This window comes from Aotus nancymaae, unplaced genomic scaffold (genome assembly GCF_030222135.1).
Source record: "Aotus nancymaae isolate 86718 unplaced genomic scaffold, 86718_ANA_hifiasm-v0.15.2.pri h1tg000028l, whole genome shotgun sequence".
Taxonomy (NCBI): domain Eukaryota; kingdom Metazoa; phylum Chordata; class Mammalia; order Primates; family Aotidae; genus Aotus; species Aotus nancymaae.
This window is the reverse complement of record NW_026988441.1, coordinates 18458810-18485451: the sequence shown is the minus strand read 5'-3', so window position 1 is coordinate 18485451 and position 26642 is coordinate 18458810. Positions and strand designations below refer to the sequence as shown.

The 26642-nt window shown below is 42.9% G+C and overlaps 1 protein-coding gene across 3 annotated transcripts in view; it reads left to right on the top strand.

Moving 5' to 3' along the window:
• Positions 1-10850: 10850 nt before the first annotated feature.
• The window catches only part of LSM14A (LSM14A mRNA processing body assembly factor), a 56321-nt gene continuing 40529 nt past the window's right edge, over positions 10851-26642 (top strand). For 2 of the 3 annotated variants that reach the window (XM_064381502.1, XM_021676531.2), the window contains exon 1: positions 10851-11108. In XM_064381502.1, coding sequence (XP_064237572.1) covers positions 10988-11108 — 121 coding nt within the window. In that variant the 5' untranslated portion in view covers positions 10851-10987. The remainder of the gene's footprint in view (positions 11109-26642) is intronic. The other variant, XM_021676530.2, reaches the window with a different exon arrangement.

Here is a 26642-nt window from a genome sequence, read left to right as displayed (position 1 = left end):
GCAACAAGAGTGAAACTCCGTCTCAAAAAAGAAAAGAAAGAAAATAGACAATGTCACCACAATGTGCAATGACAGAGTTGGTAAAGGAGTACATTCGTACAACAACAGAGTTGGTACAGGTTGGGTAGCAACTATCTCAAACAGCAGATCTCAGGGCAGCAGTGAGAAGTCTCCTCAACTGAAAAATATCTAGGCTGAGAGCTGCAGCGAGAAGGCTTGAGGGAGAGAATCTGGGAGAAGTTACATGTGGTTTCTGGAATACAGGACAAAGGCTTGAAGGGGCGAGGCGCAGTGGCTCACGCCTATAATCCTAGCACTTGGGGAGGCGGAGGCAGGCGGATTGCCTGAGGCAAAGAGCATGCCACTGCACTCCAGCCTGAGCAACAGAGCAAAACTCCAACTCAAAACAAAATTGTGTGACACCTGCCCCGCCCCATTCTTTCTGCTCCATCCACAGATGTGCCTGCTTCTTCTTCCCCTCCCACCACAACTGTAAGTTTCCTGAGGCCTCCCCAGCCCTGCTTCCTGTGTAGCCTGAAGAACCATGAGCCAATTAAACCTCTTTTCCTTATAAATTACCCAGTCTCAGGTATTTATTTCTAGCAGTGTAAGAACGGAATAATACCGATAATATAAAAAATATTATGACCGGGCACAGTGGCTCACGCCTGTAATCCCAGCACTTTGAGAGGCCGAGGTGGTTGGATCACCTGAGGTCAGGAGTTCAAGACCAGCTAAAAAGACAAAAATTAGCTGGGCATGGTGGTGCCTGCCTGTAATCCCAGCTACTCCGGAGGCTGAGGCAGAGAACTGCTTGAACCAGGACCCAAGAGGCAGAGGTTGCAGTGAGCCGAGATCACGCCACTGCACTCCAGCCTGGGCTACAGAGCGAGATTCCATCTCAAAAAATAAAATTATATATATATTATATACAACTAATTTTGTATATATATAAAATTAGACAAGACATGGTGGCTTACTCCTGTAATCCCAGCACTTTGGGAGGCTGGGGCAGTCAAATCACTTGAGTTCAGGAGTTTGAGACCAGTCTGGCCAACATGGCAAAACGCTGTGTCTACTAAAAATACAAAAATTAGCCAGGAGTGGTGATGCATGTCTGTAATTCCAGCTATGTGGGAGGCTGGGGCAGGAGAATCGCTTGAACCTGAGAGGCAGAGGTTGCAGTGAGCCAAGACTGTGCCACTGCACTCCAGCCTGAGTGACAGAGCAAGATCACATCTCAAAATAAATAAATAAATATTATTATTAAGTAAGGCTTAGGGGGAGTAGAGAGAGAAAATGGGGGAAGGTAAAGAGGAGAGATCTCACTTAAATTATCGCAAAAAAAAAGTTAAAAAAAAAATACTGGAGGGGGAGACAAGAGGTGAGACCAGAGATTTAAGCAAGGGCCAACTCACACAGGATTTTGTCAACACAATCCAGGTTATTCTAAGAGAATAGAGCAAGGAGAAGCTATTAAAGCCATTGAAGGCTTTGGGGATTGGGGGGAAGTACAATAGACTGAATATTTATGTTACCCTAAAATTCATATGTTGAAATCTTAGCCCCCAAAGGGATGGCATTGGGAAGTTGGGCTTTTAGAAGGTGATTAGGTCATAAGGGTCAAGCCTTCATGGATGAAATTAGCGCCTTTAGAAAAGAGATAATTGCCAGGCATGGTGGCTCACACATGTAATCCCAGCACTTTGGGAGGCCAAGATGGGAGGATCACTTGAGCCAAGGAGTTTGAGACCAATCTGGGCAATATGGTGAAACACTGTCTCTACTTAAAAAAAAATTTTTTAATAGTGGGGTGTTGTGGTGCATGCCTGTAGTCCCAGTGACTATTCAGGAAGCTAAAACAAGAGGACTGCTTGAGCCCAGAAGTTTGATGCTGTCAATAAGCCATGATGGCACCACTGTACTTCAGCCTCGGTGACACAGTGAGACACTATCTCAAAAGAGAGAGAGACAACCAGGCGTGGTGGCTCACACTTGTAATCCCAGCACTTTGGGAGGCCAAAGTCGGCAGATCACTTGAGGTGAGGATTTCGAGACCAGCCTGATCAATATGGTGATACCCCATCTCTACTAAAAATACAAAAATTAACTGAGCATGGTGGCATATGCCTATAGTCCCAGCTACTCAGGAAGCTGAGACAGGAGAATTGCTTGAACCTGAAAGGTGGAGGTTGCAGCAAGCCAAGATCATGCCACTGCACTCCAGCCTGGATGACAGAGCCAGACTCTGTCTGAAAAAAGAGAGAGAGAGAGAGACAGACAAACCCAGAGAGATCCCTTGCCCCTTTCTCCACGTGAAATTTTAGCAAAAAGCCATCTATGAACCAGGGGGCAGTCCCTCACCAGACACTGAATCTGTCAGCCTTGATCTTGGACTTCCCAGCCTCAAGAACTATGAGAAATAAATTTCTTTTGCTGATAAGCCACGGTATGTGATATTTCGTTATAGCAGCCCAAATGGACTAAGTTAGGGGAGTGGGCAGGGAGTCTAGAGGGACAGGCCTGACATCATCAAATATGGAATAAAAATATTATTTTCAGGCTGGGCACAGTGGCTGATGCCTGTAATCCCAGCACTTTAGGAGGCCAAGGCCAGCAGATCACTTGAGGTCAGGAGTTCAAGACCAGCCTGGCCAACATGGCGAAACCCTGTCTCTACTAAAAAACACAAAAAATAGCTGTGTGGTGATACACATCTGTAGACCCAGCTACTCAGGAGGCTGAGGCAGAAGAATTGCTTGAATCTGGAAGTCAGAGGTTGCAGTGAGCCGAGATTTCACCACTGCACTCCAGCCTGAGCAACAGAGCAAGACCCTGTCTCAAAAAAAAAAAAAAGAATTTTTTTCCCTCAGAAAAATTCATTCTAGATGAGTTTCCATTACTTTGATTACTTTCTAATTATACATGTTTTACCAATTTCTATTGTTCGTTTTTAGGGTAGTTAGACAAATATTTGAGAAATGGTAAGGATAATAAAACTAATTGTAGAATGCTATTAAGTTTACAAAGCACTTAGTCATGCTTTTACTGCATTTACTTAGGAGGCAGATGGTATAGACAGATTTGCACCTGGTGGCACCATTCTTCCACCCTGTGTCCATGGAAGGCACCGGCAACTAATCACAGTACAAGCTCCTGATGTTTCAGACACAACCTCAGAATCCTTCTCAACACAAATCTCCAGGCAAGCAGTATCATCTACTTAAGTTGTCAATTGATAAAAAATTATATTTGCCATCCTAAAATGGTGTAAAGCACCTACATTGTGGAACTGTAACAACTTGATACTAAAACTAAGTTACTTGACTTCTGCTTTTAAGTGGTGTGCTTTGGTTTTTGTTTTTTTTTAGAGATGGCCTCGCTCTGTTGCCAAGGCTGGAGTGCAGTGGCATGATCACAGCTCACTGAAGCCTTAACCTCTTGGGCTCAAGAGATCTTCCCACTTCAGCCTCCTGAGTAGCTGGGACTACAGGAATATGCTACCATTTGCAGCTAATTTTGTTCTATTTTTGTAGAGCTGGGATCTCACTATATTGCCCAGGCTAGTCTCGAACTCCTGGATTCAGGCAATCCTCCTGCTTCGGCCTCCCAAAGTGCTGGGATTACAGTCATGAGCCACCGTGCCCAGCCAGTTTTCTCATTTTAATATTAGATGTAAAGGCATGTAATAGTGGGTTGCTGTAACTAAATTAAGAAGCAGCAAACTATGAAATTGTACCATCTATGTCTTTATATCAATTCAATGATCATGCTTTGGAAAGAGACAGTAAGAGAAAGATAGTAATCAGCAACAATTCCACTCAATGTGCATGCACCCCAAAGCACGTATGGGATGGGAGACACCTTCCCTAGCAATGATTATTAGTCTCAGTTTCAGTGTGCCTCTCACAGAATGAGTTCACAGAATGAGAAGTTCACCGAATGAAAGTAGGTCTGTTGTCTGAAGGGACATATTTTCCAAAACACACGGCCCCCAGGTGCAAGCCAACAGCATCATATATTGCTTAAATGAAGGACCAGCAGTCTGTCTCAACTTTAGAGAAAAAAAACTAGCTAGGAGGGCTTCCCTAAAGATATAACAGATATATTTCTCATGAATTTAAATATGGCCAAAGGCCGGGCATGGTGGCTCACACCTGTAATCTCAGCACTTTGGGAGGCCAAGACAGGTGGATCACCTGAGGTCAGAAGTTCAAGACCGGCCTGGCCAACATGGCGAAACCCTGACTCTATTAGCCAGGCATGGTGGTACATGCCTGTGATCCCAGCTACTCAGGGGGCTGAGGCAGGAGAATGGCTTGAACCTGAGAGACAGAGGTTGCAGTGAGCAGAGATCATGCCACTGCACTCCGGCCTGGGCAAAAGAGTGAGACTCCATTTCAAAAATTAAATTAAATTTAAATTAAAAATAAATGTGGCCAAAAAAATCTTTCTAATTCCTCTTCCAATTAGGCTGTAAAAGATCTAAATAAAACACCAGTTTCACTGTAAAGATGGGGGAAAACAGATAAAGTAAAATATTATATTGATTTTTCAAATATCATAAAATAGTCTAAAGGAACCAAATTCTAGAGAAAGGAGCAAAGCTTCATAAGTGAGGAAAGATTAAGGATCAGTAGGGGCATTTGCCAAGTCTAGTCTTGGGCAGGCAGAGGATGGGGCTCTGCTTGGCTAAGAAGAAACCACTGATTCTTTAAACATCTCTACGGGCTGGAGTAACAGATGGAAATATGTAAGAACTAAAACCACAGCACTAGTCTTCCATTTTTGCTAAGTGGGTTGCAGTGCAAGAGGCTGGGTCTTCTGTCTCCCTCACTGAAAAGGAGAAAACTCTACTAACTCTTCATGCTTGGGTACAAAATTCCACTAGAAGAAGGAACCCATAAGACACGCAGATGACATCTTGCCCTTAAAACCCATTTAAAACCCAAGTGAACAGAAATTGAATCTGCAATTCATCCAACCCCAACTCAGCTCCACTCTTTTTTTTTCTTTTTTTTTTTTTTAAGACAGAGTCTCACTCTGTCACCCAGGCTGGAGTGCAATGGCCAGATCTTGGCCCACTGCAACCTCCGTCTCCCTGGTTGAAGCAATTCTCCTGCCTCAGCCCACTGAGTTTCTGGGATTACATGCACGTGTCACCATGCCCAGCTAAATTTTGTATTTTTATACAAATTTGTATATTTATACAAATGAAATAGGGTTTCACCATGTTGGCCAGGATGGTCTTGATCTCCTGACCTTGTGACACGCCCATCTCGACCTCCCAAAGTGCTGGGATTACAGGTGTGAGCCACCATGCCTGGCCGATGTTAGGTGGCTTTGCCTTTTGCATCATTTAGGATATGTGTTTGCTGGTCAGGAGAGACTCAAAACAACACTGCCACAAATAGGATAGCTGATAGTCCAAAAGGTAAGGTGGCTTCACAGTGTCACAAAATTCCTGGCCTTCTAGCTGATCCTGTAAATAGTCAGATAATCTTGGACCCTCTAGACCAGACGAACTGCCCCCATTGATTCCAGTTGAGGCTACATAGAACTGAATTGCTTAGCCAAGCCTGATCCATGAAATTGAGAGGTATAATAAGATGATAATTGTTTTAAGTCATTGAATTTGGGGGTGGTTCCTTACACATAAAAGGATAAACAGAACACACCTCCTAACTAATACAGAGAGAAAAACTTACCTTAAAATTTTATATCTAATACCATGGTACTAAAGCATTTCAAAATTACTACTTTCCTGCTTTATTTTCATATGCTATTTGTTTCTTTTCTTTTAATTAAATCTTTATATTCGCACAAATCTATATTTAGCTTTTTTACTTAAATATTATTTCAAAAGCAAGTGGCTGTTTTTGCTACATAACCTTAGTTTTAATAGGGCCATTTCATATGGAAAGTTTGCCTTTTTGAAATAGAATTCACATATCATAAAATTCACTTTTTAAAGTGTATACTTTAGTGGTTTTTCATATATCCACAAAGCTGTGCAACCATTATCATGATCTACTTCTAGACATTTTCTCTTTTGTTTTTTTATTTTTGAGATGCAGTTTCACTCTTGTTGCCCAGGCTGGAGTGCAATTGCAAGACCTTGGCTCACTGCAGCCTCTGCCTCCCAGGTTCAAGTGATTCTCCTGCTTCAGCCTCCTGAGTAGCTGGGATTATAGGTGTGTGCCACCACGCCCACTAATTTTTTTGTATTTTTAGTAGAGACAAGGTTTCACCATGTTTGCCAGGCTGGTCTCGAACTCCTGACCTCACAGGATCCACCCACCTCGGCCTCCCAAAGTGCTGGGATTACAGATGTGAGCCACTGTGCCCTGCCTACTTCCAGACATTTTCATCACCCCAAATAGAAACCCTGTACCCATTGGTAGTCATTTCCCATTCCCACTCCTCACCCCTATGTCCCAGGCCCTTGCAGCCACTAATCAACTATTTTCTGCCTCTATGGATCTGCCTGTTCCAGGCATTTTTTTTTTTTTTTGAGACAGTCTTACTCTGTCGCTCAGGCTGGAGTGCCTCTCAAGTAGCTGGAATTACAGAAATGAGCCACTGAGAACGAGCTTATCCTTTTCCATCTATAACAATTTCCAAATTTACATCTCCATTTCAGATCTCTCGACTTCTAGGGTCATACCAACTAAGAAGTAGATGCAATTGCGCGGGTGTCCCAACAGGCACTTCCAGATCAACAAGGGCAAAATTATCTGCATCTATTACTATTTTCATCCTCCCACCAAATAAACTGCTCTTTATCCACCCTCCTTATGCCCATCACTGGGCCTAGGACTCACTTAAGTGTTCAGTCCTGGAACTAGGAGTCCTTATCTGGCTACACCCAATCAGTCACCAGTCACCAATCTTGTATATTCTACTCTATATTTTGCAACTCATGGTTTCCTGCACCGTAGTGTGGCAGGAACTAGGCATAATGCAGCTATTGATTGGTAGTGCGTAGTGTAATATGCACATTAATTTCCGTTTCATGTACCAGAAACAAGGTTGAGAACTGTGACATATTTTGTGACCATCACAAGCTTCCTAAAAATCCAAAATCCATTGTTGCTTCCCTGCTTAAGAGCTCCTGGTAGCTTGTAGAAAATATAAATTCTTCCTCATTAATGTTTTCAGCAGTAGCAGCTCTAGAATTTCTTCACTTGAGGAGCTATGGGGTAGGAGAGGAGACCTGAAGGATTTGTGAGGCTTCTCCAAAGCAATTCCTATCTAGTACACTGTCTTTTCCCATTTTGTCTTTACTTTGAGGCTAGGGGATGGCTGATGGACAATATGGGAGAAACAAGCCCCTCACCACCTTTGCTGTGGCCACTGCTATTCACTTTAACTCCTAATATACTCTGCATACCTTAGGCTATGGCCACACTGAATTGCTTGCTTCCCAGAACATATATCTCACTCTTCCTCCTGTAATCACTCCTTCATCTCCTGTTTGATCTGAAAGCTTTTTTCTTTTCTTTTTTTTTTTTGTGGCAGAGTCTCGCTCGTTGCCAGGCTGGAGCGCAGTGGCACGATATCGGCTCACTGCAACCTCTGCCTCCTAGGTTCAAGTGTTCTCCTGCCTCAGCCTCTCAAGTAGCTGGGATTACAAGCACGCGCCACCATGCCCAGCCAGTTTTTTGTATTTTTAGTAGAGACCAGGTTTCACTATGTTGGCCAGGATGGTCTCCATCTCTTGACCTCATGATCCACCCACCTTGGCTTCCCAAAGCACTGAGATTACAGGCGTGCGACACTGAGCCCAGCCAATCTAAAAGCTTCTTAATCCCATCTCCATTTCAGACAAAATTCAAAGTCCGCCTCATACCATAGATAAAAATTGGCTCAAAATAAATCAAAGACCTAAATGTAAGAGCTAACACATAAAACTAGAAGAAAACATTGGGGGCAAATATTTGTATCCTAGATTAGGCAATGCTTTATTGGATATGACACCAAAAGTTCAAACAACAACAAAAAAATGGATAAACTGGATTTTATAAAAATTAAAAACTTTTGTGCTTCAAAGGACACTATCAAGAAAGTGAAAAACAACCAACCCACCGAGTGAAAGAGACAATTTGCAAATTATAAATCTGATTAGGGACTTGTATCCAGAACATATAAAAGAACTCTTTCAACTCAACAATAAAAAGACAAATTGCTCAATTTAAAAGTGGGTAGCCAGGTATGGGGCTCACGCCCATAATTCTAGCACTCTGGGAGGTCAAGGTGAGAGGATCACTTGAGCCCAGGAGTTTCAGACCAGCCTGGGCAATATGGCAAAACCCTGTCTCTACAAAAAATACAAAAATTATGGGGCTCACGCCCATAATTCTAGCACTCTGGGAGGTCAAGGTGAGAGGATCACTTGAGCCCAGGAGTTTCAGACCAGCCTGGGCAATATGGCAAAACCCTGTCTCTACAAAAAATACAAAAATTATCTGGGCATGGTGGTTTGCACCTGTGGTCCCAGCTACCTGGGAGGCTGAGGTGGAGGACTGCTTGAGACTAGGAAGGCTGCAGCGAGCCATGATAGGGCCACTGCACTCGGGCCTGGGTGACAGAGTGAGACCCTGTCTCAAAAAGATAGACAACAATAGGTGTTGGTGAGGACGTGGAGAAAATTGGAACCCTCATACAATTGCCAGTGGAAATGTAAAATAGCGTAGCTGCTTTGGAAAACAGTTCAACAGTTCCTCAAAAAGTTAAACTTCAAGTTACCATATGGCTCAACTACTTCATTCCTAGGAGAACTGATAACACATGTTCCCACAGAAACTTGCTCATAGAGGTTATTCATGGATATTTATAGTAGCAGAAGTGAAAACAACCCAAATGTTCATCAATTGATAAACAAAATATGGTATGTCCATACAAAGGGATATTATTTAGTCTTGAAAGAATTGCCGGGCATGATAGCTCTTGCCTGTAATCTTAGCACTTTGGGGGCCAAGGTGGGTGGATCACTTGAGGCCAGGAGATCAAGACCAGCCTGGCCAACACGGCAAAACCCCATCTCTACTAAAAATACAAAAAAATTAGGCGTGGTGACACGCACCTGTAATCCCAGCTACTCGGGAGGCTGAGGCAGGAAAATCGCTTGAACCCAGGAGGCAGAGGTTGCAGTAAGCCAAGATGGCACCACTGCACTCCAGCCCAAGTGACGGAGACTGTCTCAAAAAAACAAAAACAAAGATTTCAGCTTCCTCATAGGACCTTGTACTAAAACAGGGATTTCCAAACCTTTCTTTGTAGCCACTGTGCACCAGCCCCATCAGAGCTCTCTCTCCTGCATCCCTCTCTTTAAGATGCCAGGCTTCTTGCCATTTGCTCTCTCAGCTCACCACCATTCTGCCTGTGCTCTGCCTTCATCCTGCTCTTTATTCATTCAGCAAATATTAACTGAGCAGCTGCCCTGAGCCAGGTGCTGTGCCAGGCCCTGATGATACAGCAGTGACCAAAACAACATCCCTGTCTCAAAATGTTTACATTCTAATGAAGGAGACAGACACATACAAATAAGTAAACAGACATACTTGAGAGAGATACACGCTATGAAGAAAATGCAAGCTGAGTTAAGGGGATATAGAGTGATGTGGGTGGTATTATTTTAAACAAGGTTGTCAGGGACGTCATCTCTAGAGGTGATATTTGAGCAGAGATTGGAATAAAGTGTTCAAATACTGGTTGAATTAGACGTGACTGGAACAGAACGAGAAGCAAAATCATGCATGTCCTTTGAAGCAAAGTCTGGTTTGCTCTCCGTATAACATGGGATCAGTAGAGTGAGTAGAGGAAGGACATGATCTGCGTTAGATTTTAGCAAGTTCTCTCTGGCTGCTGTGTTGAGAATAAAGTATTGAGGGCAAGGGTTGACACAGAGGCAACTTTTAGAAGGCTACTGCAATAATTTAGCCAGAGTAATCGCGGCTTGTAGTACAGCTGTAGGGATGGAGATGAGGAGAAGGGGTCAGATTTAGGATATATTCTGTAGACATAACAGAGGTGTAGTCAGAACAGATGTGGAGGCAAGACAGAGGTCAAGGCTGACTCAAGGCTTTTAGTCTGAGCAGCTGAGTAAAAATGGTACCTGTTACATCAATGGGGAACGGTGTGGAGCAGGTTAGAGGAGAAACAGGGAGCATGGCTTTGGACCCTTAACGTTTGAGATACCAATTCCACAGAAATCGGAGTTCACGGAATTGATCCAAGTTACAGACTGATACTTGGGATTGGTGAGTTGCAATGGCGATGTAAGCCATAAGGCTGGTTCAGACCAGATGAACGAGCGGGACAGGGCGAGTTGAAAAACTGGGTCCTTTTGACAGCCCCAGCTCCAGGAGCAACCTCGGTGGAAACTTCCTGGGCGATGGCTGTGGTAATGGAGCCGTGGAAGCTCCACGAGGTGCGGGTTCAGCGTCTTAAAAGGATGAGCAGCGACTTGCCAAAGCTCGGAGGCGGGTGGGCAGCGCTCCAGGCGGAGGGCCTCGCGTCGGCAAAGACACGGGACCCACGACAAAGAGGTCGCGGCCTGGGTCAGAAGGAGGGCCGCGCGGCTCCTCTCCAGCCCTCAGCGAGCGGGTGCCACGAGGCACTCAGCAAGTCCCCGAAATTCCTCTCACGCGACCCCGGGACCACCGTCGTAGCCCAGGTAAATAAGCGCTGACAGGACTCCCGAGGCCGCAAAGCAGTCGGGAGCCACCCACCGCCGGCCAAGTCTCGCGAGGGCGCGGCCTCGCCCTCCCAGCATGCCCCGCGCCGCCGCCGCGGCCGCCGCGGCCGCCGCCGCGCCGCGGCTTGAGGGCGGGAGGCTGGGGGAGGGTAGCGGAGCCAGCACCGCCGCCATGTTAGGTCTGAAGCGGCTGCTGTAGGCGCCGACGGAGCGAGCGGGTGTGCGGAGCGGGCGACAGCGGCGTGGGATCTGCCTCTGCGAGCGGCCCGGGGCGGCGGCGGCGGCGCCATGAGCGGGGGCACCCCTTACATCGGCAGCAAGATCAGCCTCATCTCCAAGGCGGAGATCCGCTACGAGGGCATCCTCTACACCATCGACACCGAAAACTCCACCGTAGCCCTCGCCAAAGGTACGTGGGACCGGGCCTCGGGGTGGGGGCCGGACCGAGCGCCGCTCAGGGCTGCTCCCCGCTCCGGCCCTCAGCCTCCTCGCTCCTTCTCCTCCCTCCGTGGAGCTCCGGGAGGCCGCTCCCCTCCCTTCTCCCGACCCTGGCGTCGCGGGCCGGACCGCGGCCTCCCCCTGGCTTCCGCCCCCCAGGAGGGTCCGCGCCTGAAGCCCGGGGAACTACGGCACTGAGTGCGCGGCGGGCGGGCGGGCGGCCCTGGAGTCCGACAACGGGCGGGAGAACACGGAGAAACGCGTCTTCCAACTCCGAAATTCGGGGGTTCTGTCGTCTTAGCACAAAACAAAGCCCGAGTATTCAAAGAATTTTTCCTCTCAGCTTGAGTTCATCGTGGATGCGTTGACTCCACAACACCCATTTTCTCACTTCGTTCATTTCTATTCTTGGCGATCTTCCTCAGGTGAACTCTGAGTAATGTGCTAAAACTTTGGGTTTGCTCTGCGACGCAGACATTCTCGAAATGCCATCGGTGCCGTGGAGCAGATCCCATCTCCCTCGGCTCATCCTCTGTTGGTATTTACCTGTTAAACCGGAATTCTCAAAGCCTGTTGTGCAACCATCTTCATTAGAGCGCGCGGTAAAAATGCTTGCTGCTGCCCCGACGCCCCTGCTTCTGGAAACGAGTTCAAGCTTGATCCGGGACCCTTCTTGATCCAGGCAAGCTTGACCTTTGATCCAGGCTCAGTGGGCATTGACCGAAGGCTCGCTGGGAAAGGGAATTCTGTCGAGAAGGAAGGTGCCCCTACCCATAGTATTAATATTTGGCATCGCTAGAGGCTGTGTGGGTTTTGTTTCCGTTCAAATGTTCAGGGCCTTTGCTCCTCCAGAAAACCAGAAAGAAAATAAACTTTAGCTCCTGAATCTTAAAGGAAATCTCACAACAGTATAAAATACTTTGGGGGAAGACAGATAACCTGGGTGATTTTCCCAGCACTTCTGGTAGAGGTGGGAACTGCATAGCATGCTTAGGGATCCTCTAGATAGGTTATAGGTACAAGGATAAGAAAGATTTTCGTAATCTGTAAAATTTTTTAAATCGTTAACTGATAGGGGAGTGGTTTCACGGAATCAAGTATTTAAGGACATTTCTTTGGACTCTTTTGTAAATCCTTTTTTTTTTTTTTTCTTCTCCTTCCCCTGAGATGGAATTTCACTCTTTTTGCCCGGGCTGGAGTGCTGCAATGACATGATCCCGGCTTACTGCAACCTCCGCCTCCCAGGTTCAAGCGATTCTCCTGCCTCAGCCTCCCAAGTAGCTGGGATTACAGGCATCCGCCGCCACGCCCGGCTAATTTTGTGTTTTTAGTAGAGACAGGGTTTCACCATGTTGGCCAATCTAGTCTTAACTCCCGACCTCAGTTGATCCACCCACCTGAGCCTCCCAAATTGCTGGGATTATAGGCGAGAGCCACCACGCCCGGCCTCTGGTAAATCTTTTTAACAGCCCTAGTGTTGGGACAAATTTTACACCTGGGTAGGGACCTTGATGTTATAGAACTGTACACAGTAAAGGAGTAGTACGAGGTGGTGATAGTTGCACAACTCTGCAAATTTGCTGAAACTCATTGAATTATACACTTTAAAATCACCAAGTCTAATTTTAAAAGTATGAAAAACCAGGGAGTACCTCTAAATTTCCCTGTTCACCTTGTGAAACATTGTATTGGACACATTACCTCATTAAAACAACTGTAGGCTTAGGGCTTTGTCGTCTTTTTAGACATCCGCTATACTTGAGGATGTGTGATGGTATTTAGTGGTTATTAAAGACTTTCCCAGTGATGCTTCTTAAGTAACTTAGTTTTTGATTGGCCTTATTTTTAATTTTTTTTAATACAGTAGATATTTAGCTGTGTAGTGTTAGTTTTTCTGGCTTTATGAAATTATGAAAATGCCTCTATGAAGTTATGAAAAGTGCTGGATCAGAGCCAGATATGAGTTGAAAATAATTTTTCATTAAAGTGGTTTAATAAATTTTTTTAAAGTGTTGCTTTGCCTAATCTGAATTTAAAGTGTCTTGCCAGTTTAGTGACTCAATAAATTGGCTGTGCTGTCTTTACTCCTCACAAGGAAAAAAAAACATGCATTTGAAAATTTCTGAAGTATTTTTGTTCTTTTTTAAAAACTATGAAAATATCCTTTTATGCAGGAACCCCAAAAGTCTACACTTTAACCCACATTTTAAAAACTTTTAAGCAGCTTTGAGTCAAATATTTCATTAGTCTGTAATAGTTAAATTCATTTGACATAAAATATAAATTTGTTTTTTGTGTCATGACTTGATAAATATATGAATAGGGCAGTGAAAAAAATTTTTAGTCATTGAATTTTATGTTTGTATTCATGGCTTTGATATTTCATCCCACACCGTTATATGCTTTTTTTTTTTTTTTTTTTTTTTGATGAGACAGAATCGCACTCTGTTGCCCAGGCTAGAGTACAGTGGCACAATCTCCGGCTCACTGCAGGCTCCACCTCCCAGGTTGAAGTGATTCTCCTGCTTCAGCCTCCCAAGTAGCTGGGACTACAGGCGCCCACCACCACACCTGGCTAATTTTTGTATTTTTAGTAGAGGTGGGGTTTCACCATTTTGGCCAGGCTGGTCTCAAACTCTTGACCTCAAATGATCCACCCACCTCAGCCTCCCAAAGTTCTAGGATTATAGTTGTAGCCCAAAGCCAAAAGTTTATTCATGGATCTCTGCATTTGGATGTAGAGATCCCTGTTACTCTTTTTAAGCTATGGATTAAGAGTTAATCTCTTTGAGTAACATTCTTAGAATTCTCTTCTGAACCCCCGCCCCCAGAGTGTTATTGGGAAGTCTAATTACACAGACTGAAAAGATACATAAGATAAAAATGAAATTTGTTTTGTTTTGTTTTGTTTTGGAGACTGAGTTTCGCTCTGTCACCTAGGGCTGGAGTGCAGTGGTACAATCTTGGCTTGCAGCAGCCTCCATCTCCGGGTTCAAGTGATTCTCCTGCCTCAGCCTTCCGAGTAGCTGGGACTACAGGCATGTGCCACCATGCCCTGCTAATTTCTGTATTTTTAGTAGAGATGGGGTTTCACCATATTGGTCAGGCTGGTCTTGAACTCCTAATCTGCCTGTCTCAGCCTCCCAAAGTGCTGGGATTGCAGACGTGAGCCACCACGCCCAGCCAAAAAATGAAGTATTTTTAAACAAACAATCATCGTAACTACCCCCAGGGCAAGACAGGCATTGCCAGAAGCGTTGCACCACCTATTTTCCCATCAACTATCACCATCTTAATTTAAGCTAGATATAAATGTTGTTCTGACATTTATAGTTTTACCATGTAAGTTTATGTCTCTAAATAATAAGAGTTTAATTTTGCCCATTTTTTGAACTTTATGTAAATAGGATTATCTTGTATATATTTTATTTTTAGCTTTTATTGTTTTATAGTATTCCATTATGAATATAACACGTTTATTCCTTCTTTGTTTTGAATATTGCATTTAGATTGCTTGCAGTTTGGGGCTATTATAAACAATGATTTTATGAACATTTCTGTTAAAGTGCACAGATGCATGTTTATGTAGTTTTCTTGAGGTTATATACTTAGAATTTGAATTGCAAGAACCTGGGGAATGTTCGTCTTTATCAGGTAATGCCAAGTAGTTTTCCAAAGTAGTTTTTTATTAGTTTTTACTTCATTTGTTAGTATGTAAGAGTTCTTGTTTCATATCCCTTACCAACAACCAGACTTAGTATCATATATTTCAATTCTAGCCAATCCTGGTGGGTATGTAGTTGTGTTTAGTTTTAATCATTTCCCTCATTACTAAATGGGGCTGACCACCTTTTCATACCTGGGACTTTGGATTTCATTTTTTTTTTTTAAGTAATTTATTTTTTTATTGCATTTTAGGTTTTGGGGTACATGGGAAGAACATGCAAGATTGTTGCATAGGTGCACACATGGTAGTGTGATTTGCTGCCTTCCTCCCCTTCACCTGTATCTGGCATTTCTCCTCAAGCTATCTCTTCCCAACTCCCCATTCCCCACTGTCCCTCCCCTGTTTCCCTCCAACAGACCCCAGTGTGTGATGCTCCCCTCCCTGTGTCCATGTGTTCTCATTGTTCAACGCCTGCCTATGAGTGAGAACATGCAGTGTTTGATTTTCTGTTCTTGTGTCAGTTTGCTGAGAATGATGGTTTCCAGGTTCATCCGGATTTCATTTTTCATAGAGTACCTTTGAAATCTTTTGCCCTTTTTAAATTGAAATACATGTCTTTTTCTAGAGTTCTGTATTCTGAATATATATCCTTTGCTGGATGTATATATTGCAAATATTTTTTTCCCATTTCGTAGTTTCTTTTAATGAACAGAAGTTCTTCATTTTAATGTAAACATGTTCATCAGTTTTTTATGGCTAGTGTTTCTTTTCTTTTTTGAGACAGAGTTTCACTCTTGTTGCCCTGGATGGAGTGCCGTGGTGTGATCTCGGCTCACCACAACTCCGCCTCCCGGGTTCAAGTGATTCTCCTGCCCCAGTCTCCGGAGTAGCTGGGATTACAGGCATGCACCACCATGCCTAGCTAATTTTTTGTATTTTTAGTAGGGATGGGATTTCTCCATATTGGTCAGGCTGGTCTCGAACTCCTGACCTCAGGTGATCCACCTCGGCCTCCCAAAGCGCTGGGATTACAGGCGTGATGCCCAACAAGTGCTTCTTTTTTTAAACATCATGGAGATACTTTGATTATCTTTGTTTTTTTTTTTGTTTTTTTTTTTTTTTTGAGACAGAGTTTCACTGTTGTTACCTAGACTGGAGTGCAATGGCACGATCTCGGCTCACCGCAACCTCCGCCTCCTGGGTTCAGGCAATTCTCCTGCCTCAGCCTCCTGAGTAGCTGAGACTACAGGCACGCACCACCATGCCCAGCTAATTTTTGTATTTTTAGTAGAGATGGGGTTCCACCTTGTTGACCAGGATGGTCTCGAGCTCTTGACCTCATGATCCACTCACCTTGGCCTCCCAAAGTGCTGGGATTATAGGCGTGAGCCACCACGCCCGGCCTTGATTATCTTTTAAACCTTTTTGGGCTTTGCTGTTTCACATTGAGGTTTATAGTGCATGTGAAATTGATTTTGTGTACAATGTGAGATGTTCAGAGCTTTAAATTTAGTAAGGGATTCATTTGGTTTATATGGCTCATATAATTTAGATCTTGGATATTATAATTTAAGTATATCTGGAACTGTAAACTACTCTTGAAATTTTTGACTCTTTACATTTGATGTGGTATGTAATTAGGTCCAGTTTGTCCTGGTGGAAAGTCCTTGTTTGTGCCTGCTCTGGCATAATTATTAAAAACATCCCAGCTAGGCGGGGTGACTCAGGTCTATAATCCCAATAACATTTCCAAAAGACTGAGGCCAGGGGATTGCTTGAGCCCAGGAATTCAAAATCAGCCTCAACAGTACAGGGAGACTCCATCTCTACAAAAAACTTTAAAAAGTAAATTAGCCAAGCATGGTGGCATGCATGCCTGTCGTCCCAGCTACTTGGGAGGCTGAGGCAGGAGGATTGCTTGAGCCCAAGAGGAGCTGTGATCATGCCACTGCACTCCAGCCTGACCCACGGAACAAGACATTGTCTTAAAAAATAATAATAGCCTGTAATCCCAGCACTTCCGGAGACCGAGGAGGGCTGATCACCTGAAGTCAGGAGTTTGAGACCAGCCTGGCCAACATGGCGAAACACCGTCTCTACTAAAAATACAGAAATTAGCCGGGTGTGCTGGTACACATCTGTAATCCTAGCTACTTGAGAGGTTGAGGCAGGAGAATCATTGGAACCCAAAAGGCAGAGGTTGCAGTGAGCTGAGATTGCTCCACTGTAGTTGAGCCTGGGCGGCAGAGCGAGACTCTGTCTCGAAATATAGTAATTAATAATAATCTGTTTTCTCTCTTGAAAATGTTTCAGTATGGATAAGTTATCACACCATACAATCAAAAGCCTAATTGCAGAGGTGCTATGAAATGGGAGATGCCCTTTATTTTCTGCTAGAGATTTCACAGACTAGCTTTAGTTCTAAAGTGAAACAGGTAAGTTTGAGGGCCTTTGATCCTCAAACCTAAGCATATGTCAAGAAGTCATAAAGACAACCTGGAAAGGCTTTGATGTCAATCTGTTAAGTGTCTTTATAGATGATCTGGGTTGCAGTTTGTTTCTGCAGTTTGTTACAGTTTGTAGTCTGTCACAGCTCTAAATTTATTTTCTTCTCAACACTGATCATGACTTACACTTAATCTTCTTTGCTTATTTGCATATGTGTTTATCGTTTGTCTTCACCCTCCCTCTCACCTCTAGACTCAGCTCCTGGGACGAAAGGATGTTTAGTTAATGAGTGAGTAGATGGAAATGATTTAGCATTTCAGCTTATTGTTCTTTTTTTTTTTTTTCTTTTTCTTGTTTAATTGGGATGGAGTCTCACTCTGTCGCCCAGGCTTCAGTGCAGTGGCACAGTCTCAGCTCACTGCAACCTCCACCTCCCTGGTCCAAGCAATTCTCTGCCTCAGCCTCCCCAGTAGCTGAGATTACAGGCGCCCACCACCACACCCGCCTAATTTTTTTATTTTTAGTAGAGACAGGGTTTCACCATCTTGGCCAGGCTGGTCTTGAAATCCTGACCTTGTGATCCACCCTCCTCATCCTCCCAAAGTGCTGGGATTACGTACGTGAGCCGATGAGCCTAGCCTTATTGTTTTTGTAGAAATATCTTGGGGATACCTCCAAATAATGCTTTTCCATGTTCACAATTGCATTTCCCTATAAAATTAAAATATCTTTCCTCACATTAAGAAATCTTGAAGAATGTCAGTGAGTAGGGATGCAAGGGGATGAAATATAATGACATAAATAACATTATTGGGGAGGTAAACTCTTACTTTGTGACTCAAGCTCAATTATAATTTTCACTTAAAGTTTAAAAGAAGCATCTGTTCAGGATGGAGGAGGAAATTATACAGTGGTGACATGTATGAATGGTTTATGGAATAGTCCCAGTTGTGTTTGCACCTGTGTCTGTAAGTGAATAGGCTGCCTAAATAGGCTAAAATGAGTGAAATTCTTAAAATAAATTCTTATATTTAGTTAACTTACCTGGATAATCATTCAAATGGAAATCAGGTTGCTACTGCATTGGCAAAAGAGACTTTGTTGAGCACAATTCTATAAGCCACTTGCCTTTAAAATAAGTTATTAAAATCAAGAGATTGGCGGAAGGATATAAGAACAAGTAAATTGTTAACAGATTTCTTTAATCGTCTGCTAAGTCTGCCCCATTGGCATAGTTTATCTATTTATTGATGTTAGTCACACAGTCATAAACTATGACCTTATTGGAGAGCATGGAAGAGCTTTGTGTGATGGATAAAATACCTGTGGGGTGCTTTATTTGATTTCTTGCATTACTTGGGGATCTAAATCTAGCAGTTCACAAAATCACCACCTAGAATGACAAAGAGCTAGTGAAACTTCAAGCCACAGTTTCTTTTTGTTGCCCTATTTAGTGATGTTGCCAGAACTTTGAACCTTGGAAACAGTTTATTGTTGCTACGTAGTCCACAAAAATACTTGGTAATTCTGGGAGTCTGAAGTGAGGTGCCAAAACTGTTCATTTTCTAGTAGGGGTACCTAAGGTAAGCCATGACTTCCTGAGTCAGAAGTAGAGAAAACAACATAAACCTGAAGAAAAAAAAAATTTAGAAGGAAGGAAATAGGAAGAAAAAAGAAACTGTGCAGGATACATAGCAAGAGTTTTGTATTTAACTCAGTGCCACAATATTGGTAGCAATAACTGCATATAGTTTAACTTGAATTTAATTACTCCATGCTAGAAGATGCTTGCTATAGATAGAAACAATTTGCCTTTCTCTCAGGATGCTATAAAGTAATATATTAATTAGCCGTTTTTAAAATGGATATAATTGAAGTAAATTTTCTTGTTGTTTTGAAACAAGAGTCTCCCTCTGTCGCCCAGGCTGGAGTGTAGTGGCATGATCACAGCTCACTGCAGCCTTTACCTCCCTGAGCTCAGGAACACCTCCCGCCTCAGCATCCCAAGTAGCTGGGACTACAGGCACACACCACCACACCCAGCTAATTTTATATTTTTTGTAGATACAGGGTTTTGCCATGTTGCCCAGGTTGGTCTCTAACTCCTGGGCTCAGGTGATCTGCCTGCCTGCCTGCCTGGGCCTCGCAAAGTGCTGGGATTATAGGTCTGAGCCAGTGTCCAGCCTGAAGTAAATTTTTTAGTGGACAAAGTGTGAGTTGGTCTGTAAAATAATTTATTCCCAAGGACCTTATTCTAGTTTGGGAAGTTTTTTTGTTTTTTTCTGGAAGAAAGTATGACCCAAAATGCCAGTTGGAATACTTAGCAGCTTTTTGGTCTTGGAGAAGTTATTTATTTATTTATTTCCACCCCCCGCCACCCCTCCCCGCCAAGGCAGAGTCTTAATCTGTTGCCCAGACTGCAGTGCACTGGCATGGTCACTACAACTTCTACCTCCCAGGTTCAAGCAGTTCTCCTGTCTCAGCCTCCCGAGTGCCTGGTATTACAGGCGTGTAACACCACGCCCAGCTAATTTTTATCTTTTTAGTAGAGACGGGGTTTCACCATGATGGCCACACTGGTCTCAATCTCCTGACCTCTTGATCCGCCTGCCTAGGCCTCCAAAGTTCTGGGATTACAGGTGTGAGCTGCCATGCCTGGCGACAAGTTATTAACCTTCTTTATCTTTTCAATAGGGATGGATAATAATGTTCATCTTTCAGAGTCATTCTGATAGTTAAAAGAGGTGATACTAAGAAAGTAACTAGTTTAATGTTGGCTTAATAAAGAATAGCTGTCCCATTGTTGTTTCCCACCACCATCTTCATCTCTGTCTAGTTGCTTAGTCTCCAGTAGCCCAACTCTGTCAGTCATTCACAACTACTGTAGTCTACAGTGACCTTAATCTTACTGCCTTTTACTGTCCTTTCATTCCCCTCATAACTTTACTTCCCTCTTTATCCTGCTTCAACTCCATGAGCAACTGTGACAATCAGTACACATACCCTCAGCCCCTACCCCCTTCTCCTCTTGCTGTCTTATACAAGAAATCACAACCCTGATTATATCAACACAGATGTGCTGACCAGCCTCACCCTAAATTTATGTTTGCTAACCTCAGCAGTCATGGTCATTTCCTAGCAATCACACTGTACCTCATAATCCATTCATTTCACTTTTCTAAATGGCTATTCCATTCATTTTCCTCAAACCTCCAACACCTCCTCCCCCATCTTCACTTTAAGATCCTTAAACCATGCTTTCTATAATAGTTAACTGAGAAAAGAACAGCAAACGAAAGAGGATTTTGGTAAACTTACCCCTCATATACCCAGTTATCTGCATCTGTCCCCAAACTTCTATGTTTTTTTCTGGTCAATATGGATAAACTGTTCTTACTTCTGTCTAAGACCATCCTTCCACTTGAGCAGCATTCGTCTCCTGTTGGTGATTCAAGGACATTGCTCCAGCAGTTGTCTACTCTTCCCTGTTTTTCCTTCCTTAACGTATCTTTCTGTCTGCTTACAGATAGGCGGTTATTTATTTCTTCTATCTTAAGAACAACCAAAAAACCCCACTATACTTGAACTGCATTTCCTTTTTTCTAAGGATTGCCCCATTTCTATCCTTCCCTTTATAGCAAAACTCCTTCTGAAGAAATGGAAGAACCACTTGTGTTCATTCATTTTTGAGCCCTCTTTACTAAGGTTTTTATTCCTATATATGAAGTTTTCTTATCAAAGTTACCAAAGACTTCCATGTTGCCAATCCAGTAGTCAGTTCTTAGTCTCATTCTACATCACCAGTCAGCGTTACATGGCACAATTGCTCTGTTCTCTCTAAAGCGTTTTCTTCACTTGATCTTATGCCATTTTTTCCTCATATCTCACTGGTCACCTCTCAATCTCCTTTGTTGATTCAACTCCTAAGCCGCCAAATGTTGGAGAGCTTCAGGGCTGAATTCCCTCCCCTTTTTTCTCTCTGTTAACATTTATTTAATCACGTGGATTCTTTTGATGATGTCATCCATCTAGTTCCTGGCTTCAAATACTACCTATATGTCACTGACTCCTGTCTCTAGCCTGGATTTCTTCTCTGAACTCCCGACTTCTATATCACATTGCCTCTTTAACATTTCTACTTGTAGGGATGTCTACTTAGAATCTCAATTCAGCATGCCCAAACCTGTTCTTCTACCAGTCTTCCCCATCTAATGAAATGACAGCTCTATTCTAGTTGGTAAGATCAAATACCTTGGAGCCATCTTTAATTCCTCTCTCTCTCTCACCTCATGTGATCTGAACCTATCAGCTCTGCTTTCAAACTAGGTGCAGAATTTGACCTCTCACCACCCCTACTACCTGGTCCATTATCTCTCACTAGTCTGTTCAGAGATACTCAGATTCCTGTTTCCTATTTCCAATGTTGACCTCTCAGTCGATTCTTTCCAGTGCTCCCAGTTTTTCTTGAGTGGATCTTTGTAATTAAAAAATAAAATACCTGGAAAATGTAGATGACAATTTTTTTTTTAGTGAACCTGTGTTTTCTTAATTGCTTGATTGGCTGGTTGGCTTTATGTTTCCAAATTAAGAGTCTTTTTTCCTATAAAACTTTGAAGTTAACTGCTTTGTGTTCTTCTGATATTCTGGGGTTGCTGATGCCAGTCTAATTCTTGGTCACTTTTCTCTCTGGAAGCTTTTAGAATTCTCTGTTCCTGAATTCACAAATGTAACCACACTGGTTTGTTGTTGTTGTTGTTTATTTGTTTGTTTTAATTGGTTTGGCTTTGAGTGTTTCTCTGTGGACTTTGTGAATCTGAAGAGTCAACTCTCTTTAAATCTAAGAAGTTCATTCATTGTCTCTATCCCTCACACTCCCTCCCTCCCGCTCCTCTTTCTAGCTGTGTCTCAGATTAATTTCTTTCTTGCCTCCCACTCCCCAGCCTTGTTGCTGTTGTTTTTTAATTCTTCATGGATGCGTTTATCCTCCCCCTGCCCCCACAGCTTTTTCGCTCTTATATCACATTTTCATGTCTGTCTCTTGGTTTTATCATTTGGAGATTAAAGTATAAAAACAGCCATAAGGAAGAATGCCCAACTGAAAGCAGCTTAGAAAGTCAACATTAAATTTAAACTGTTGAGTAAAGATACCAAACTGAACATGCTTTTACTTTTCTTCCTGTTGATAAATCCTATCAAAACTACATCAGAGGGACTTTTTTTTTTCTTTTTTTTTTGAAACTGAGTCTTGCCGTGGCACTATCTCGGCTCACTGCAACCTCCACCGTTCAGGTTCAAGTGATTCCCCTACCTCAGCCTCCCAAGTAGCTGGGATTACAGGTGCCTGCCACCACGCCCAGCTAATTTTTTTTTTTATTTTAGTGGAGACCGGGTTTTACCATGTTGACCAGGATAGTCTCCATCTCCTGACCTTGTGATCCACCCACCTCGGCCTCCCAAAGTGCTGGGATTACAAATGGTGAGCCACCGCACCTGACCCTTTTAAAATTTCTTCCCTTTTTTTTGAGATGGAGTCTCATTCTGTTGCCCAGGCTGGAATGCAGTGGCACGGTCTCGGCTCATTGTAGCCTCTACCTCCTGGGTTCAGGGGATTCTTCTGCCTCAGCTTCCTGAGTAGTTGGGACTACAGGTGCATGCCACCACACCTGGCTAACTTTTGTATTTTTAGTAGAGACAGGGTTTCACCTTGTTAGCCAGGATCGTCTCTGTCTTCTGATCCATGGTCCACCTGCCTCAGCCTCCCAGAGTGCTGGGATTATAGGCGTGAGCCACCACACCCAGCCTGAGAGGGACTTTTTTAAAAGACAAACCCATAAAGGACGAAGATTTGGAAAGGAGACAGCATCAACACAGTTTGTAAGCCTGAAAAGCAAATAGGTGAGTTTAAATGACTTGACCAAGCTGAGAGCCGCAACCTAAGTAGGCAGTGGGGAAAGCCAAGATGTAACTTGACTTTCACCCCAAACTCCTGAAAGGCTCAGGAATTGACATCAGTAGGCACAATGGAAGCTAGAAGATTGAAGTAACTGGGGTGAAGGGTATGAGTTTTCTAGTGTAGGTTTAACTTACTAACTTTTAACTTAATTGGGTATAAGTTACATACTATACAAAATTCACCCATTGTAAGTGTGCAGTGCAATGAGAGTTGTGTAGCCAATCACCATAGTTAGTCCAGTTTTCTAACAATTTCATCAACTCAAGAAGTTTCTTTTTTTTTTTTTTTCTCAGCAGTGTGAAAACTGAAAAGTTTCTTTGTGGATGTTAATCAGTAGCTGCTCCTACCCGCAGTCCTAGGCAACCTCTGATCTGCTTTCTTTTCTAGACTTTCCTTTGCTTTTTTTTTTTTTTTTTTTTTTTGAGACAGAGTTTTACTCTTGTTGCCCAGGGTGGAATGCAGTGGTGTAATCTTGGCTTACTGCAACCTCCTCCTTCCAGGTTCAAGTGCTTCTCCTGCCTCAGCCTACTGAGTAGCTGGGATTACAGGTGTATGCCACCACACCCGCTAATTTTTTTGTATTTTTAGTGGAGACGGGGTTTCACCATGTTGGCCAAGCTGGTCTCGGAACTCCTGACCTCAGGTGATCGCCCATCTCAGCTTCCCAAAGTGCTGGCATTATAGGTGTGAGGCACCGCACCTGACCCTGAGTTCTTATTTCACAACTCAACACTATTGAATTTGTCTGAAATTTTTCTTCACAACAAAGAAAATTTCTATGGATTGTTACTCTGAGCTGCGTGTCTGCTGGTAAATCTTTTGTTCTCTCTGTGTGTTAATATTTTGCATTACCTGGTATCTTTTCTGCGTTGTTCCATTGTCTGCTTGCATTTACTGCTGCATGTGAGGCGTTAGATACCAATGTTATTCTCTCTTGTATGTAAAGAATGTAGTTATTGGTGGGCTTTCCCACACACTTCTCACTGGAACTCTTGTAGGGCTTTTTTCTTCCAGCATTCCTGTCTTGTAAGGAGTACATGTTGATCTCAAGAATCAAGCCTTTCTTTAGCTCAGGAAAACTTTATTCTTTGATATTGCTTCTCATTGTGAAACTCCTATTGACAGTCCATTTTAAACATTTATACTTCGTGTTGTTTATTTTTGTTTTCCAGCTTTTAAACCTTTCTGCTCTAGATTCTAAAGGAGTTCCTCAAATCAGTCTTCTGATTCACTGATTTGGCATTCACTAGTGTCCCTTCTGTTTGATGCTTCTATTGAATTTTTGTGGATATGGTAAAGACGTATGTTTCTTCAAAATAGTTGTGTTTAAGTAGAGAATCAATGCATTTGATAACATTTTCAAAAACATACTCAGTGAAAAGTGCGGTTTCTTTCCATACTGTCAGAGATATATGCAGTATATATATAAGCATATGTTAAGAAAAAAAACAAAGTTGGCTTTTTGTTTTCTATTTACTTGTCTTTTCTTTCACAGCCTGCTCTTTTAGATTTTAATAAAATTTTCTCTTCTTTCCTGTATTGAATTGTTTGCATGGGCATTGTGCGCTCTGATTTTCAGACTTGATCTCCTTTCAGTCTGGCTAGTCCTCATATGGCCCTTTTATTTCTACTGAAATTTGTAAACGGAAGTCTAGAATGATTACTTTTGGTAGCTGATGTATGCTCTTTTTTTGTTTGTTTCATTTTGTTTTTGAGATGGAGTTTCACTTTTGTTGTGCAATGACACAGTCTTGACTCACTGCAACCTCAGCCTTCCAGGTTCAAGCAATTCTCCTGCCTCAGCCTCCCGAGTGGCAGGGATTACAGGCACCCATCACCACACCCGGCTAATTTTTATATTTTTAGTAGAGACAGGATTTCACCATGTTCGACAGGCAGGACTCAAACTCCTGAGCTCAGGTGATCTACTCGCCTCCACCTCCCAAAGTTCTGGGATTACAGGCGTGAGCTACCGCACCTAGCATCAAGTTGCTTTCTTAAAACCTTTTAGTGGCTCTCTGTTCTTAGGGAAACCGGAACTCTTACCAACTCTTTGATGCATATTCAGCTTTATCCCGTAGCACATGTCCCTTTCTACCCTTTACTTCTCTTTCCCTTTTTGTTGCATAAACATACAGTGCATCCTTCTGCCTCATCCTTCTGACTTCACCCTGTTCCTGTTCCATATTCATCGCCAAATCTCAGTTCAAATGTTTATGTATCAAAGAAGCTTTCTTTGATCTTCACGCAGTTGTTTTTATCTTTTTTTTATTCTTCATGCAGATAATCCTTGTGAGAATTAACTAAATTAATACATATAGTGTCTAGCATATAGTAAGTACTCACCAATGTTAAGTCAAATGTAAAATCTTACATCCTTCATGTTGTTCCGTCTTATACATTCTCAAGCTCTGTTGATTCTGTCTTGTCCTCATACCCATCCACTTTCTCAGTCTTTACTGTCACCCTCCATGATTTAGGAAATTGTTGCTTCTTGCTTCAGATCTAGCCTCTTCCAATAATTTCTCAATTGCAAAAACTACTTACAGTATTTACATGGCCACTGCTCGCGGCATTTTTTTCCCTGAAGCACAGATCTTGCTGATGTCCCTCCTTTAAAAAAAAATTTTTTTTATTTTTATTTTTGAGGTGGAGTCTCACTCTGTCACCCAGGCTGGAGTGCAGTGGCACAATCTCAGCTCACTGCAACCTCAACCTGTCAGGTTCAAGCAGTTCTGTGCTTCAGCCTCCCAAGTAGCTGGGATTACAGGCACCCACCACCACACCCAGCCTGGACAACATGGTGAAACCCTGACTCTACTAAAATAGAAAAAAAAATTAACTGGGTGTGACAGCATATACCTGTAGTCCCAGCTGCTTGGGAGGCTGAGGCAGGAGAATTGCTTGAACCTGGGAGGAGGAAGTTGCCATGAGCCCAGATAGTGCCATTGCACTCCAGCCTGAGTAAGAGCGAGACTCCATCTCAAAAAAAAAAAAAAAATTAGCCGCATGTAGAGGCTATCTCTTATGTACAGTTACAAAGAAATCCTTTGTAAATGTGTTTTGCTTTGTAATAACTTTCTAAGGAGCCAGTATTGTTTTTTTGTTATTACATCTTTATCTAAATTTTCAAATTGCTTTTCTGGTTTTATAAGGAAAAGATCGGCTCTTAACAAGATGACTGGGGTTTTTTCGGTTGAAGATGATGTAACCTCTAGAGTTAAGTGGGAAGAAGTTGATTTTGAGGATATGTTACAAAAGTTGAAAGGAACATCATCTGAGTTGTGAACTCTGGAAGTGGAGGTAGTTTTTGTCATCGAGTCATCAGTGCTTGGCATGTGATCCATGAGGTGATTGAGAATATTGAAGACACAAGGGCAGGAGTAATGCCTCTGTTAGGAGTAATGCCTCTGTTAGGGGTGTTAGGTTTGTAGTGG